General features: G+C 41.9%; 1 protein-coding gene across 2 annotated transcripts in view; it reads left to right on the top strand.

Moving 5' to 3' along the window:
* spopla (speckle type BTB/POZ protein like a) overlaps positions 1–15,300 on the top strand; it is a 104,302-nt gene that overhangs the window by 25,342 nt on the left and 63,660 nt on the right. For both annotated transcript variants that reach the window (XM_036959444.1, XM_036959443.1), the window contains exons 3-5: positions 6,807–6,928; positions 7,079–7,230; positions 8,196–8,323. In XM_036959444.1, coding sequence (XP_036815339.1) covers positions 6,831–6,928; positions 7,079–7,230; positions 8,196–8,323 — 378 coding nt within the window. In that variant the 5' untranslated portion in view covers positions 6,807–6,830. The remainder of the gene's footprint in view (positions 1–6,806; positions 6,929–7,078; positions 7,231–8,195; positions 8,324–15,300) is intronic.

Here is a 15,300-nt window from a genome sequence, read left to right as displayed (position 1 = left end):
TATGGAGTTACCTTCAGAAAAACTCAAATTACTTGTTCATATTTCAAGAAACAAGCCTGAAACCTTGTATAAAGACTGACATTTAGTGGAAGCCATAGGTACTGCAATCTGGGAGATGGAAATACACTGCTCAAAAAAATAAAGGGAACACTAAAATAACAAATCTTAGATCTGAATGAATGAAATATTCTTATTAAATACTTTTTTCTTTACATAGTTGAATGTGCTGACAACAAAATCACACACAAATTATCAATGGAAATCAAATTTATCAACCCATGGAGGTCTGGATTTGGAGTCACACTCAAAATTAAAGTGGAAAACCACACTACAGGCTGATCCAACTTTGATGTAATGTCCTTGAAACAAGTCAAAATGAGGCTCAGTAGAGTATGTGGCCTCCCCGTGCCTGTATGACCTCCCTACAACGCCTGGGCATGCTCCTGATGAGGTGGTGATGGTCTCCTGAGGGATCTCCTCCCAGACCTGGACTAAAGCATCTGCCAACTCCTGGACAGTCTGTGGTGCAACGTGGCGTTGGTGGATGGAGCGAGACATGATGTCCCAGATGTGCTCAATTGGATTCAGGTCTGGGGAACGGGCGGGCCAGTCCATAGCATCAATGCCTTCCTCTTGCAGGAACTGCTGACACACTCCAGCCACATGAGGTTTAGCAGTGTCTTGCATTCGGAGGAACCCAGGGCCAACATATGGTCTCACAAGGGGTCTGAGGATCTCATCTCGGTACCTAATGGCAGTCAGAGTACCTCTGGCAAGCACATGGAGGGCTGTGCGGCCCCCCTAAAGAAATGCCACCCCACACCATGACTGATCCATCGCCAAACCGGTCATGCTGGAGGATGTTGCAGGCAGCAGAACTTTCTCCACGGCGTCTCCAGACTGTCACGTCTGTCACATGTGCTCAGTGTGAACCTGCTTTCATCTGTGAAGAGCACAGGGCGCCAGTGGCGAATTTGCCAATCTTGGTGTTCTCTGGCAAATGCCAAACGTCCTCCTACCACCCTCATGGAGTCTGTTTCTGACCGTTTGAGCAGACACATGGACATTTGTGGCCTGCTGGAGGTCATTTTGCAGGGCTCTGGCAGTGCTCCTCCTGCTGTTCCTTGCACAAAGGCGGAGGTAGCGGTCCTGCTGCTGGGTTGTTGACCTCCTACGGCCTCCTCCACATCTCCTGATGTATTGGCCTGTCTCCTGGTAGCGCCTCCATTCTCTGGACACTACGCTGACAAACACAGCAAACCTTCTTGCCACAGCTCGCAATGATGTGGCATCCTGGATGAGCTGCACTACCTGAGCCACTTGTGTGGGTTGTAGACTCCGTCTCATGCTACCACTAGAGTGAAAGCACCGCCAGCATTCAAAAGTGACCAAAACATCAGCCAGGAAGCATTGGAACTGAGAAGTGGTCTGTGGTCCCCACCTGCAGAACCACTCCTTTATTGGGGGTGTCTTGCTAATTGCCTATAATTTCCACCTGTTGTCTATTCCATTTGCACAACAGCATGTGAAATTTATTGTCAATCAGTGTTGCTTCCTAAGTGGACAGTTTGATTTCACAGAAGTGTGATTGACTTGGAGTTACATTGTGTTGTTTAAGTGTTCCCTTTATTTTTTTGAGCAGTGTATATATGAGCAATATTTTTGCATTGAAAGGAGCTCCAATTTTTTTTTTTTTGTTTAGGTTGGATTTTCTTCTGATTTTTGCCTGCCATTGAAATTATGTTATACTCACATACATTATTTTAACAGTTTTAGAAACTTCAAAGTTTTTTCTATCAATGCTACCAATTATTTGCATATCCTAGCTTCCGGGCCTGAGTAACAGGCAGTTTACCTTGGGCACGTCAGACATGCGGAAATTCAAGAAACTAGACCCTATCCCAGAGAGGTTTTTAAGGATTAAAACAGTTACAGAGTTGAATGGCTGTGATAGGAGAAAGCTGAGGGTGGATCAACAACATTGTAGTTACTCCACAATACTAACCCAATTGACAGTGTAAAAGAGGAAACCTGTACAGAATGCAAATATTCCAAAACATGCATCCTGTTTGCACTAAAGTAATACTGCAAAAAATGTTGCAAAGCAAATTATGTTTTTGTCCTGAATACCAAGTTTTATGTATGGGGAAAATCCACATGACTACCACGCTCCATATTTTCAAGCATAGTGTCAGCGCCGTGTGTATAGGTGGCAGGGAAGTCAGGTGCAGGAGAGTCAAAATGAAGTGTAAATGGAGTCTTTTAATAAATGACAACAGAACATGCTCCATAACACTAAAACGTACAGACATGAAAAAACATGGGTACGAGGACCCGTCGCGCACCAACACAACAAAATAACAACACTGACAATAAAACAATCTCTGACAAAGACATGAGGGGAAACAGAGAGTTAAATACACAGCAGGTAATGCATGGGATTGAAAACAGGTGTGTGGGAAGACAAAACAAAACCAATGGAAAATGAAAAATGGATCAATGATGGCTAGAAGACCGGTGACGTCGAACGCCGAGCACCGCCCGAACAAGGAGAGGCAACGACTTCGGCAGAAGTCGTGACACATAGTTGTGGCTGCATTCTGTTATGGGTATGCTTGTAATCGTTAAGTACTGGGGAGTTTTTGAGGATAAAATTAAATGGAATGGAGCTAAGCACAGACAAAATCCTAGAGGAAAACCTGGTTCAGTTTGCTTTCCACCAGACACTGGAAAATGAATTCACCTTTCAGCAGGATAATAACCCAAAACACAAGGCCAAATCTATGCTGCAGTTGTATACCAAGAAGACAGTGAATGTTCCTGAGTGGCATAGTTACAGTTTTTAATTAAATTGGCTTGAAAATCTATGGCAAGACATGCAAATGGCTGCCTAGCAATGATCAACAATCAACTTGACAGAGCTTGAATAATTTAAAAAAGAATAAGGTGCAAATGTTGTACAATCCAAGTATGAAAAGCTCTTAGAGACTTGCCCTGAAAGACTCACAGCTGTAATCACTGCCAAAGGTGATTGATTCTAACATGTATGACTCAGGGGTGTAAATACTTATGTAAAGGAATTACATTTAATTTAAAATGAATTAGCAAAAATGTCTAAAAACATGTTTTCACTTTGTCATTATTATTATTTTATTTTATTTAACCTTTATTTAACTAGGCAAGTCAGTTAAGAACAAATAGTTATTTACAATGACGGCATACCAAAAGGCAAAAGCCTCCTGCGGGGACGGGGGCTGGGATTAAAAATAAATCAAATAAAAATATAGGACAAAACACACATCACGGCAAGAGACAACACCACATAAAAAGAGACCTATAAGACAACAACATAGCAAGGCAGCAACACATGACGACACAACATGGTAGCAACACAACATGACAACACGGCAGCAGCACAACATGGTAGGAGGACAAAAAATGGTACAAACATTTTTGGGCCCAGACAACAGCACAAAGGGCAGGAAGGTAGCGACAACAATACATCTTGCGAAACAGCCACAACTGTCAGTAAGAGTGTCCATGACTGAGTCTTTGAATGACGAGATTGAGATAAATGGGGTATTGTGTGTAGAATTGTAGGGAAAAAATATGTTAAATCCGTTTTGAGGCTGTAACACAGGTGTGAATACTTTCTGAAGTCGCTGTATGCTCTCAGACATGGCAGAAATCTGTTAGATTAGTTCACTAGCTCCGATCACCAAACATTTTTGGTTTGTCCTCATATTGTTTTGATTTTAGTATTTGGTATTTTATTAGGATCCTCATAAGCTGTAGCAAAAGCAGCAGCTACTCTTCCTGGGGTCCACACAAAACATGAAACATAATACAGAACATTAATTGACAAGAAAATCTCAAGGACAGAACTACAATTATTATTATGATTTTTTAAAGGCACACACAGCCTGCATATCAATACATAGACACAAACTGTCCAATAGGGGAGAGGCGTTGTGCCGTGAGGTGTTGCTTTATCTGTTTTTTGAAACCAGGTTTGCTGTTTATTTGAGCAATATGACATGGAACTGAGTTCCATGCAATAAGGGCTCTATATAATACTGTCCGTTTCCTTGAATTTGTTCTGGATTTGGGGACTGTGAAAAGACCCCTGGTGGCATGTCTGGGGGGATAAGTGTGTGTAAATTAAATTATTGCATCTGAGCTCCTAGAGTGTGCGGCTCTCTTTTATTTTCAAGGGGTAAGTGTGTGTGTCAGAGCTGTGTGTTAGTTGACTATGCAAACAATTTGGGATTTTCAACACATGATTGTTTCTTATAAAAACAAGAAGTGACGCAGTCAGTCTGTCCTCAACTCTTAGCCAAGAGAGACTGGCAGCATAGTGTTAATATCAGCCCTCTGATTACAATGAAGAGCAAGACGTGCCTCTCTGTTCTGGGCCATCTGCAGTTTAACTAGGTCTTTCCTTGCAGAACTGGACCACACAACTGGACAATAATCAAGATAAAACTAGAGCCTGCAGGACTTGCTTTTTGGACTTGCTTTTTTTAGCTAGCTAGCTAACAGTACACTTTAACTTGAAATGAAAATCCTTTGTCAAATTGTGTGTTTTTGTAAGACATGTAGCTAGATAGCTAGCTAGCTAAACAATGGACCATAATCACAATTTATGACATTACTACCCTGCATGAATCTGCAGGTAGCTAACCAACCAGGTTCTATGACTATAACTAGTCAAGCATGTGTCTGAGATACGAAGAATAAGATCATACACATAACGTTGAAGTACACTTGAAATTAAACCACTTTCTGTCAAAACTAGAAATTGTAATATCTGAAAATCTTACCAGTATACATCTTGGTTGGACGGGTCTCCTGTCTGATGCCATGCATGGTTGCCTTAGTTAGACGATGTAATCCAGACTGGTGTTTTCTCCATCTCCTTAGTTATCATACTCGAATTCCACTGATTTCAAAACTCGGTCCTCCAGAAAGTGGAGAGCAAACACATAATGTTAGCTAGTGAGCCAGCCTGCTAACATTAGCTAGCTAACAGTACTTTAACTTGACATTAGGTTTATGCAGTATCACTAAACAATATTTTTTTTTAAAGCAGCGTTAGAAATGATTACCTAAACATACTGACCAGGTCCAATAGACAGATGTGTGCTATATGGTAGACCAATCCAAACTCATCTCTCGGCATGTCCAGCCCCTAAGCCAATCATGGCTAGCGGGAAGGTTGCTAACTTTTTCTGTGGCTAAACCAAGTAGGCACGTAATTTAACAATTTTATTCGTATTTATAGATGGCATTCAAGTTTGATGTTAAGGCACATGAAAGTTCACATGTTCCAGGCATTTCTGCCCAAAAAACGCATTTTGATTTTAAAAAACAGGCACTAAGCTATTACTTAAAAATCACACAATGTGATTTTCTGGATTTTTGTTTTAGATTCCGTCTCTCAGTTGAAGTGTACCTATGATAAAAATTACAGACCTCTACATCCTTTGTAAGTAGGAAAACCTGCAAAATCGGCAGTGTATCAAATACTTGTTCTCCCCACTGTATATATACAGTATATACATATATATAGTAGGTAATATGAATGTTATGTGGTGTTAGCAAGTTATTGATTTCATGAACCTTATTTCTAAGGCTACATATATTAATATGGACTATTTTAAGCCCTTTCCTGGGTAGCTTATCAGAGTTAGACTTAACACTGAAAAGAACAAACAAAGCAAGAGAAAAAAAATATACATTCAGCAGTCCATTAATCAGTTAGTGTCTGTAAGTGTGTGTGCTGCGGAGTTGAAGCTATGAACCCATAGACTTGGCTCTCTCATCCCTTCCAGGATTCTGGGCGGGAGGGTGGACAATGAGCCTGTGAATACGGATGTAAGCAATGTCCCCACGCACTCTGGCAGCTTTTATGGCTGGGATAAGTTCTTTCCTCTTCGATTTCAGGCTAGTCCTTTTTCAGGAAGATATATGTTCCTCTCAAGTTCTTGGCTCTTTAAAGAACAGCTACCTTGTCCTTCAACCTCAGGAACTTGACCACTATCGGCCTGGGCCTGTCACCTGGATAGTGGTGGGTTTTACAGTCCTGTGTTCGCGTTCCACCTCAATCTTCCTGTGGTCCATTTCCCCTCACTTTATCCTCAACCATGTTGTTCCGCCTTGAACTCGCTCAATGACTTACAGATTGCTGTCATCTTGCTGTTCTCCTGTTTCCACTCATTGAGCTGATCCTGGGAGAACTGCAAACTGTTCTTCAGGTCTTGGACCTCTCTGGTCAGGTCATCCATTATTTTATTAGTTGAATCCACCAGTATTTGGACAAAACACTTGAAGCTATTTTCTTGTTGTAACAACTGCTTGTAGAACTATTTTTGTTTGTTTAAAAAAATCCTTCACGTATGATAGACACCACTGTCCTCAACGGTACTCCCACTGGCTTTGGTCTTTGTCATGGTAGCTAGCAACGTAGGTTATACTGTTACTCCTCTCAGTTCTAGACAGGGCAGGTCACAGGGAAGATGGAAAACAACAAACAGCAGGGAACTAGACAGCCATAAACCCAATCCCCAGTCCCAGCCACAATGGCTAACCGCGTTGTGGGCTGTGTTCAAGCCCTCAAGGAAACACCGCTAGGCTAGCTGCTACGCCAAATAGCTCCTCAGACCTGGCCTTGGTTGGCAGGATCACTGGACAGAGACTAGCAGTCCCAGCAACTGATTCCAACTGCATCACAGGATCTAAATAAAAAAGAAAGGCTGTCTTTTGAAGTGGATGGAAGCATTGTGATTGTTGCCTTTTTGTTTCAGGTGAAAGTAGTCAAGTTCTCCTACATGTGGACCATCAACAACTTCAGTTTCTGTAGAGAGGAGATGGGGGAGGTCTTAAAGAGTTCCACCTTCTCCTCTGGACCCAACGACAAGATGAAATGGTAAACTTTCATTGTAACTTGCTTATAGTCAGGAGAAAGAGTATCATCTTGATCTCAACAGCTTGTTGTTTCTTTGTGAATAACAACTGGAGTGATACAGCCTCCGCTGAACTAATATTCTGTTTGGTTCCTCCTCTGTTTCCTGCCCAGGTGTCTGAGAGTCAACCCAAAAGGACTGGATGATGAAAGCAAAGATTATCTGTCGTTGTATTTACTTCTTGTTAGTTGTCCAAAAAGTGAAGTCAGAGCAAAGTTCAAGTTTTCCTTATTGAACACTAAAAGAGAAGAGACTAAAGCTATGGGTAAGTAACAGACAAAACTGTTACTTTATGGATATCATCTGTCGTGGAAATTTCCTTAATTACCAAATGGTGAGAGAGCAAATCACACACCACTCAGAGTTATGCTTAATCTTCACCTTTAATAATAATTAAGCTTTTGCAATAGCATTTTGACTTTCAACATTTCAGTATCTCTAATGAAAAGTTGAGTGGCCAACATAATGGCAACTGAGATCTTTTATAGCAAAGATCCACCCCCCCCTTAGTCGACATGACAAACCACAGGTCTTAGGAACTTACACAAAGAAAGACTTTACTTCAGAGAGGAGTATCCCATAGCCAGACAGCATTGGCTATAAATTATCGTTCAGTTTGGTCTCCTAAACAAAGCTCTTATCTCGTTCTTGGTACAAAATGGTACCAAGACATTACCTCACCCAATGATATATATCAATTGTCATTTTAGACACTCCCATCCCAAATACAATCCATTCTGGACAAGCTCACGGAGAGGAAAGTGAGCCTCTAGGTCAAGATAAGGGCAACCAGAGAGGGAACATAGAATGGTTCCAGACACTGCCATCCTCCTCTCCCAGATGGGAAAAGTAGGGAGTGACTGGCACACAGACATTGTGGAGCCAAGAGATTATTGGTTCCCCCTCAATCATCCCTTCACATGGTTTAAAATATACGTTTACACATGACGACAAGCTTGACCTCTCCCCTCTGCGGCCCAAGTAACTGAACCCAGGACAGAGAAAGGATAACTGCAAATGGCCACCACTATAGTACAACAAGATACATTCTAAATGACAAGTAACTCACAAGCATATAATGAAAATAAAACATCTTATCTATGTTACCCAACTAATTCTGATTCATCCCCAACACATCGTTCAAATAACATACTGTTTACTTGTATTATCCTAGTTAGAGCCTTATAGACACAAACTAAGTGTGTTTTGGATTCTTCCTCCTCCCTGCAGAAAGCCAAAGAGCCTATCGGTTTGTCCAGGGGAAAGACTGGGGCTTCAAAAAGTTTATTAGAAGAGATTTCCTGCTTGATGAAGCCAATGGGCTGTTACCTGATGACAAACTCACCCTCTTCTGTGAGGTAAGACATTTACATTTGAGTCATTTAGCAGACACTTATACGGAGTGACTTACGGTTTGTGCATTCATCTTCAGATAGCTAGGTGGGACAACCACACATCACAGTCATAGTAAGCAGAGTCAGAGATGGTAAGGGGGGAAAGATACTCTTTGAAGAGGTAGGGTTTTAGATGTTTTCAGAAGATGGGCATGGACTCTTCTGTCCTAGCTTTAGGGGGAAGTTGGTTCCAAAATGTTTTTGTTTTTTTGTGTGTGTAGGGTGAAGTTATTTAGGATGCTCTTTGACACAGTCTACATGGTATGGGGTCAATTTCACGCCATATGTATTGAATTCAAAATAAACTAAATCGGGAACATGAAAAATAAAGTTGAGAATGTAAACATGTTTTCGAGGACAGGGGAAATAATGGATGTTGAAATCAAAAACCAAACATTCGAAAGCAAAATGTATAGAATTGTTAACAAAAATAAGGCATCAAATGCAAAACCCCAAAACTTGTAAGCAAATCATTTTAAAGCGAGAGCAAAACTCTATGCTTGCTTCTACACCTGCATTGCTTGCTGTTTGGGGTTTTAGGCTGGGTTTCTGTACAGCACTTTGAGATATCAGCTGATGGACGAAGGGCTATATAAATACATTTGATGAAAAAAAAAAAATTATAATTGAAAAATAAAATAAATTTGATTTGATATGACAGACGATTAAAAAATATATATTTCCAAGCGAATACAAAAATAGTTTTTGGTTAAACTTTCCTTGCAAACAATCCTATTGAATACATTTTGCCTACGCTCTTGCCTGCATGCACTACCCTTTGGTTACGCTACTCATATCTTTGCTTTCGATGTCTGTTTCTTTGTTTTCACTGCCAGTCTGTTTGATTGTGAGTTTTGGCATTATTTCTCCGTGAAGGGCGGGGTTTAGAGGGATGCGTAGACAATACATCTTCATTTGTCCACTAGTTTTGGTGTGACGGTTTGTTTTTACCCAATAAAGGAACATGATAGACAGGCATTTTTTCTATTGCCGACTTAAATAGACGGTTTTAGCTAACGTACTTCAAAATTGTCAGTCACGGGTCAATAATGTACACGGATATTAGAGGCATGTCTATCTAATACAATTAATGACAAACCATCTAACTACTTAGGTAAACTTATGAATGATCTGTTGCACAAACAGTTACCAACACCTGCGCCGAATGTTGTGCAACAGGTAATTCATAAAGTTTGATTTGATTTGAAGCTGATAGGTCAAATATACTGTTTAGGTTCTCTACTCCCAAGTTTACACCTTCACTATTACAGTGGCATTTTTTTGTCCAAGAAGTTGTCTAAAAGGGATGGAATTTGTTGTTGCCTAATTGTTTTTTGGTAGGTTTCCACACTACTTTCCTTTCATCTATAGCATTTCTTAATATTATTCAGTTCCTTTAGCTTTGATGCATAATGGTTGAGCATAGCTCTGTTCAAGAAATTGATGGTAAAAATATGTTTTGTTAGACTTCAGTTTAGCTTTTGACATTTAACGATCATAGTCTGCTGCTGGAAAAACATATGTGTTTTAACCACCTGTTATATTATGGATAAAGAGTTACCTGTCTAACAGAACACAGAGGGTGTTCTTTAATGGAAGCGTCTCCAACATAATAGCAGGTAGAATCAGGAATTCCCCAGGGTAGCTGTTTAGGCCTCTTACTTTTTAAAAATCTTTACTAATGACATGCCACTGGCTTTGAGTAAAGCAGGTCATACAGGCCCTAGTTTCTACCTTCTAGACAGCACTATCAACAAGGCAGGACCTACAGGTCCTAGTTTCTACCTTCTTAACAGCACTGTCAACAAGGCAGGTCATACAGGCCCTAGTTTCTACCTTCTAGACAGCACTATCAACAAGGCAGGACCTACAGGCCCTAGTTTCTACCTTCTTAACAGCACTGTCAACAAGGCAGGTCCTACAGGCCCTAGTTTCTACCTTCTTAACAGCACTGTCAACAAGGCAGATCCTATAGGCCCTAGTTTCTACCTTCTAGACAGCACTATCAACAAGGCAGGTCCTACAGGCCCTAGTTTCTACCTTCTAGACAGCACTATCAACAAGGCAGATCCCACAGGCCCTAGTTTGTACCTTCTTAACAGCACTATCAACAAGGTAGGTCCTACAGGCCCTAGTGTTGTCGCACCTGGACAACTGTTAAGTCGTGTGGTCAGGTGCCACAAAAAGGGATTTATGAAAATTGCAATTGGCTCAGAACAGGGCAGCACAGCCGGCCCTTGGATGTTCACAGAGAGCTAACATTAATAATATGCATGCCAATCTCTCCTGGCTCAATGTGAAGGAGAGATTGACTTCATCAGTACTATTTGTGAGAGGTATTGACATGTTGATTGCACCGAGCTGTCTGTTTGAACTACTGGAGCGCAGCTCGCACACACATGCATACCCCAAAAGACATGCCACAAGAGGTCTCTTCACAGTCCCCAAGTCCAGAACAGACTTTGGGAGGCGCACAGTACAAACATAGGCACAGACACATCCATGCACACACATGATAACATACGCACTATGCACACACGTACACATGGGTTTTGTACTGTAAATATGTGGTAGTGGTGGAGTTGGGGTGAGATTTGTGAATGCATTGTTGTGTTTTTAAAATTGTATAAACTGCCTTAATTTCGCTGGACCCCAGGAAGAGTAGCTGCTTACTTGGCAGCAGCTAATTTTATTTTTTATTTAACCTTTATTTAACAGGGCAAGTTAGTTAAGAACAAATTCTTATTTACAATGACGGCCCACACCGGCCAAACCCTAACCCGGACGACGCTGGGCCAATTGTGCACCGTCCTATGTGACTCCAAATCACGGCCAGTTGTGATACAGCCTGGAATCAAACCCTCTGGCACTGAGATGCAGTGTCTTAGACCGCTGCATCACTCTGGAGTCTCCCCCCCCCCCCTAATGGTGATCCATAATAAATACAAATACAAAAGTAGACTGTGATTTTGCTGTGATCTGATATCAGTGGGTTGACTGTGAACGCTCTGAGAGAATGGCTTGGGGTCCGTGATAAAGTAGTCTACTGATTAGCTATAGGTGTACCTACCGTAGGAGTCCCCTCGAAGCCTACCATTGACTATGTACAGTTGAAGTCGGAGGTTTACATTTACTTAGGTTGGAGTCATTAAAACTCATTTTTCAACCACTCCACAAATGTCTTGTTAACAAACTATAGTTTTGGCAAGTCGGTTAGGACATCTACTTTGTGCATGACACAAGTAATTTTTCCAACAATTGTTTACAGACAGATTATTTCACTTAAAATTCACTATATCACAATTCCAGTGGGTCAGAAGTTTACATACACTAAGTTTTGTTTAATGTTGTGTTAGTGTATGTAAGTTGTTTTGTCTGAAACGTTGTTCCCCCTGCTGCTATTGGACCAGGTCTCTCTTGGAAAATAGATATTATCTCAATGAGAAAAATAAAGGTAAAATAAAAAAAAGTAGAAATAAAGGTAAAATAATAACGATGGTCATTATGGCCAAATAGTAAAATTTTTGTTTCTTCAGACCTTCTCCAAAAAGTAACATTTTTGTCCCCTTATTCAGTTGCAAACCGTAGTCTGGCTTTTTTATGGTGGTTTTGGAGCAGTGATTTCTTCCTTGCTGAGCGGCCTTTCAGGTTATGTCGATATAGTACTCGTTTTACTGTGGATATACAGTGGGGCAAAAAAGTATTTAGTCAGCCACCAATTGTGCAAGTTCTCCCAATTAAAAATATGAGAGGCCTGTAATTTTCATCATAGGTACACTTCAACTATGACAGACAAAATGAGAAAAAAAATCCAGAAAATCACATTGTAGGATTTTTTATTAATTTATTTGCAAATAATGGTGGAAAATAAGTATTTGGTCACCTACAAACAAGCAAGATTTCTGGCTCTCATAGACCTGTAACTTCTTCTTTAACAGGCTCCTCTGTCCTCCACTCGTTACCTGTATTAATGGCACCTGTTTGAACTTGTTATCAGTATAAAAGACACCTGTCCACAACCTCAAACAGTCACACTCCAAACTCCACTATGGCCAAGACCAAAGAGCTGTCAAAGGACACCAGAAACAAAATTGTAGACCTGTACCAGGCTGGGAAGACTGAATCTGCAATAGGTAAGCAGCTTGGTTTGAAGAAATCAACTGTGGGAGCAATTATTAGGAAATGGAAGACATACAAGACCACTGATAATCTCCCTCGATCTGGGGCTCCACGCAAGATCTCACCCCGTGGGGTCAAAATGATCACAAGAACGGTGAGCAAAATTCTCAGAACCACATGGGGGGACCTAGTGAATTACCTGCAGAGAGCTGGGACCAAAGTAACAAAGCCTACCATCAGTAACACACTACGCCGCCAGGGACTCAAATCCTGCAGTGCCAGACGTGTCCCCCTTGCTTAAGCCAGTACATGTCCAGGCCCATCTGAAGTTTGCTAGAGAGCATTTGGATGATCCAGAAGAAGTCAGATGAAACCAAAATATAACTTTTTGGTAAAAACTAAACTCGTCGTGTTTGGAGGACAAAGAATGCTGAGTAGCATCCAAAGAACACCATACCTACTGTGAAGCATGGGGCTGGAAACATCAAGCCTACCACTGTAGTGTCGTCTGCAAACTTGATGATTGAGTTGGAGGCGTGCATGGCCACACAGTCATGGTTGAACAGGGAGTAGTGCCCCAGTGTTGAGGATCAGCGTGGTGGAGATGTTGTTTCCTAGCCTCACCACCTGGGGGCAGCCCGTCAGGAAGACCAGGACCCAGTTGCACAGAGCGGGGTCGAGACCCAGGGTCTCAAGCTTAATGACGAAATTGGAGGGTACTATGGTGTTAAATGCTGAGCTGTAGTCGATGAACAGCATTCTTACATTGGTATTCCTCTTGTCCAGTTGGGTTAGGGAAGTGAGCAGTGTGATTGCGTCATCTGTGGACCTATTGAGGCGGTAAGCAAATTGGAGTGGGTCTAGGGTGTCAAGTAGGAGGTGATCTGGTCCTTGACTAGTCTCTCAAAGCACTTCATGATGACGGAAGTGTGTGCTACGGGGCGATAGCTAAGGTAACTGAGCTAAATGACTTTATTGGGAACAGGAACAATGGTGGCCCTCTTGAAGCATGTGGGAACAGCAGACTGGGATAAGGATTGATTGAATATGTCCATAAACACAGCAGCCAGCTGGTCTGCGCATGCTCTGAGGACGCCGCTGGGGATGCCGTCTGGGCCGGCAGGCTTGCAAGGGTTAACACGTTTAAATGTTTTACTCACGTTGTCTGCAGTGAAGGAGACCCCGCAGGTTTTGGTAGCGGGCCGTGTCAGTGGCACTGTATTGTCCTCAAAGCGAGCAAAGAAGTTGTTTAGTTTGTCTGGGAGCAAGACATCGTGGTCCACGACGGGGCTGGTTTTCTTTTTGTAGTCCGTGATTGACTGTAGACCCTGCCACATACGTCTCGTGTCTGAGCCGTCGAATTGCGACTCTACTTTGTCTCTATACTGGCGCTTAGCTTGTTTGATTGCCTTGTGGAGGGAATAGCTACACTGTTGGTATTCAGTCATGTTTCCGGTCGCCTTGCCCTGATTAAAAGCAGAGGTTCGCGCTTTCAGCTTTGCGCGAATGCTGCCATCAAGCCACGGTTTCTGGTTGGGGAAGATTTTAATAGTCGCTGTGGGTCCAACATCACTGATGCACTTGCTAATAAACTCACTCACCGAATCAGCGTATTCATCAATGTTATTGTCCTACGCTGTACGATTGTTCGGGACCAGTGTTGAACAGACCTGAGCTCGAGAGTTTCCTGTTTTAGTTTCTGTCTTTAGGCTGGGAGCAACAAAATGGAGTCGTGGTTAGATTCGCCGAAAGGAGGACGGGGGAGGGCTTTGTATGCGTCGTGGAAGTTAGAGTAACAATGATCCAGGGTTTTGCCAGCCCGGGTCACGCATTCGATATGCGTAAAAATTTAGGGAGCCTTGTTTTCAGATTAGCCTGGTTAAAATCCCCAGCTAAAATAAATACAGCCTCAGGATATATGGTTTCCAGTTTACATAGAGTCCAATGAAGTTCTTTCAAGGCCGTCGATGTGTCTTCTTGGGGGGGATATACACGACTGTGATTATAATCTAAGATAATTATCTTGGTAGATAATGCGGTCGGCATTTGATTGTAAGCTAGCTACCATACCGGTGTCTAGACCCACTCCATACTGCTGTAATGATATGCTACAGTGGGGCAAAAAATTATTTTGTCAGCCACCAATTGTGCAAGTTCTCCCACTTAAAAAGGTGAGAGAGGCCTGTAATTTTCATCATAGGTAGTACACTTCAACTAGGACAGACAAAATGAGAAAAAAAAATCCAGAAAATCACATTGTAGGATTTTTAATGAATTTATTTGCAAATTATGGTGGAAAATAAGTATTTGGTCAATAACAAAAGTTTCTCAATACTTTGTCATTGCCAACAAAGGGTATATAACAGAGGTCAAACATTTTCTGGAAGTCTTCACAAGGTTTTCACACACTGTTGCTGGTATTTTGGCCCATTCCTCCATGCAGATCTCCTCTAGAGCCGTGATATTTTGGGGCTGTTGCTGGGCAACACGGACTTTCAACTCCCTCCAAATATTTTCTATGGGGTTGAGATCTGGAGACTGGCTAGGCCACTCCAGGACCTTGAAATGCTTCTTACGAAGCCACTCCTTCGTTGCCCAGGCGGTGTGTTTGGGATCATTGTCATGCTGAAAGACCCAGCCACATTTCATCTTCAATGCCCTTGCTGATGGAAGAGGTTTTCACTCAAAATCTCACGATACATGGCCCCATTCATTCTTTCCTTTACACGGATCAGTCGTCTTGGTCCCTTTGCAGAAAAACAGTCCCAAAGCATGATGTTTCCACCCCCATGCTTCACAGTAGGTATGGTGTTCTTTGGATG

Source organism: Oncorhynchus mykiss, chromosome 22, assembly GCF_013265735.2.
Source record: "Oncorhynchus mykiss isolate Arlee chromosome 22, USDA_OmykA_1.1, whole genome shotgun sequence".
Classification (NCBI taxonomy): Eukaryota; Metazoa; Chordata; class Actinopteri; order Salmoniformes; family Salmonidae; genus Oncorhynchus; species Oncorhynchus mykiss.
Note: the sequence above shows the minus strand (reverse complement) of the source record. Positions and strands in the feature narration are given on the sequence as shown.